The sequence below is a fragment of the Cebus imitator genome, unplaced genomic scaffold (genome assembly GCF_001604975.1).
Source record: "Cebus imitator isolate Cc_AM_T3 unplaced genomic scaffold, Cebus_imitator-1.0 Scaffold296, whole genome shotgun sequence".
Lineage (NCBI taxonomy): Eukaryota > Metazoa > Chordata > Mammalia > Primates > Cebidae > Cebus > Cebus imitator.
The window spans coordinates 742,391-744,825 of record NW_016107611.1 but is presented as its reverse complement, the minus strand read 5'-3'; the positions used below and the strand labels follow the sequence as shown (position 1 = coordinate 744,825).

Below are 2,435 nucleotides of genomic sequence, written 5' to 3'. Positions count from 1 at the left end.
CTGTCACCCAGGCTGGAGTACAGTGGCATGAGCTAGGCTCACTACAACCTCTGCCTCCCAGGTTCAAGTGATTCTCATGCCTCAGTCTCCCAAGTAGCTGGGATAACAGGCATGTACCACCACATCTGGTCAATTTTCGTATTTTTTAGTTTTTAGTAGAGATGGAGTTCTGCTATGTTGGCCAGGCTGGTCTCAAACTCCCGAACTCGGGTGATCCACCCACCTCGGCCTCCCAAAGTGCTGGGATTACAGGTGTCAGCCACCATGCTCAGCCCCAGTCTATCTTCATTAAATCTCCTCCCACCGGTTCTCACACCACTCATGCAATTTACCAGTTTTATTTGCTATGTATTCCATTTCTTCTAATGAACTCGGACATTTTCTATCTCATTTTATTTCACTAAAAACTGTTGATAGAAAAGTCAGGTTCACAAATGTGAGTGACTAATTCAAAACCTCCAAACTGTTGAACACCTGAAGACACAAAATCACTCCAGGAGACTGACATTTAGTGTCACAAGGCTCATGTCCTCACCCACTGAGAGCAGGTTCCTGAAGTTCTCCAGCATCACATCTCTGTACAAATTCCTCTGGACAGGGTTGAGCAGCCCCAGCTCCTCCTCAGTGAAGACCACAGCCACATCCTTGAAGGTCAGTCCCTCCTATAACATCAAACACACCTTGCTTCAGCATTATTAACAACCACTTGAAAAGAAACAGCACTGAGAAGGTGGAGAGTATGCAGGGTAAGTTGGTCCAGATTTTCAGAGACTTAATGTGTAGATTTCTCAGCCCTTCCCCTTCCATCTTACCAATGCCACACTTCCATTTTCCTTAGCGTCAGTAAAAGTATATCAGTGACAATAGCCTTCAATGTTGTCTTTGTGCCTTCACTGAGTCTATTTGTAAGTAGCTATCTAGAACTCTAAATGATGCATCCTGAGCCATACAGGTTTCACCTTTTGGTAAATATTACCAATTGCCCCAGAAACATTCAGCAAGTCAGAACCAACATAACATGATAACATCCACCTTCCTCCTCTCACACAGGAACCCTGGATGCTATCCCTTTTCATGAAAGTCTGCCAAACTAACAAGCTTTGGGGAACATATCTGGAACTGCTATATAGTTTTCCTTCTGTTTACCTAGGGCACACAGCACCATCACTACCTGCAGTATTTGGTGTCATGATCTGGAGCCATCAGACCTCAGTGTACACCACAAGGGTGCCCTTCAAAGTTGTGTGACCTTGGATAAGTTCACCTAGTTTCATCTTGGATATGACAGTTCTTCCATGACAGAGTTCTTTCAAAGGCTGAACAAGAGACCACATATAGCATTTGGAATAGTGTGTGGCACAGACGAAGTGCCTAACAAACATTAGCTATTATTTATTATTATTATCATCATCTATTTCATCTTACTTCATGACTGCATATTATTCGAGGGAACTGATGATCTGTACCTACCTGTTCTAAATAATGAATATTTAATTTTAAATATTTTTCTCATTACAGCCAATCCAGCAAAAACATCATTTTACGTGGATCTTACTTGTTAATTTTTATTTTATTTTTGATTCAGTTCACAGCCAAAACTTTTTTTTTTTGAGACCGAGTTTCGCTCTTGTTGCCCAGGCTGGAGTGCAATGGCACGATCTTGGCTCACTGCAACCTCTGCCTCCCGGATTCGAGTGATTCACCTGCCTCAGCCTCCCAAGTAGCTGGGATTACAGGCATGTGCCACCATGCTCGGCTAATTTTGTATTTTCAGTAGAGACAGGGTTTCACCATGTTGGTCAGGCTAGTCTTGAACTTCTGACCTCAAGTGATCCGCCTGCGCTGGCCTCCCAAAGTTCTGGGATTACAGGCACGAGCTACCACGCCAAGTAGATCTTACTTTCATGTGTATTTAAAATGACTGCAGGCCACGCACAGTGGGTCACACCTGTAATCCCAGTATTTTGGCAGGCCAAGGCTGGTAGGTTGCTTGAGCCCAGGAGTTCAAGACCAGCCTGGCCAACATGGTGAGACCCTGTCTCTACAAAAAATTAGCTGCATGTGGTGGTGTGTGCCTGTGGCCATACATACTCAGGAGGCTGAGATGAGGGAAGTGCTTGAGCCCAGGAAATCAAGATTGTGGTAAGCCATGATCCCACTACTGTACTCTAGCCTGGGTGACAGAGTGAGACCCTGTCCCAAAAAAATAAGTAAACTAATTGCAAATGAAAAATAAAACACCTAAACATAAACACAATTAAAACTATAAATCACATAATGGCAGATTTTCTTCCTAACCTTTTTACTGCCTCCCTAATCTTTCAAGAGAATACAAGTACCTTGTTTCTCTACATGATGAGCAACATCAGGTTACAAATTTTCCAATGGTTTTGGTAATCTAATTAAGAATAACATTTCTTTTTTTTTTTTTTTTT

General features: G+C 42.8%; 1 protein-coding gene across 1 annotated transcript in view; it reads right to left on the bottom strand.

Annotated features, from left to right (window-relative positions):
* The window catches only part of LOC108285296 (zinc finger protein 234), a 16,059-nt gene that overhangs the window by 8,009 nt on the left and 5,615 nt on the right, over window positions 1-2,435 (bottom strand). Inside the window, exon 4 of the mRNA XM_037729188.1 lies at window positions 536-662. Within this exon, the coding sequence (XP_037585116.1) occupies window positions 536-662 (127 nt within the window). The remainder of the gene's footprint in view (window positions 1-535; window positions 663-2,435) is intronic.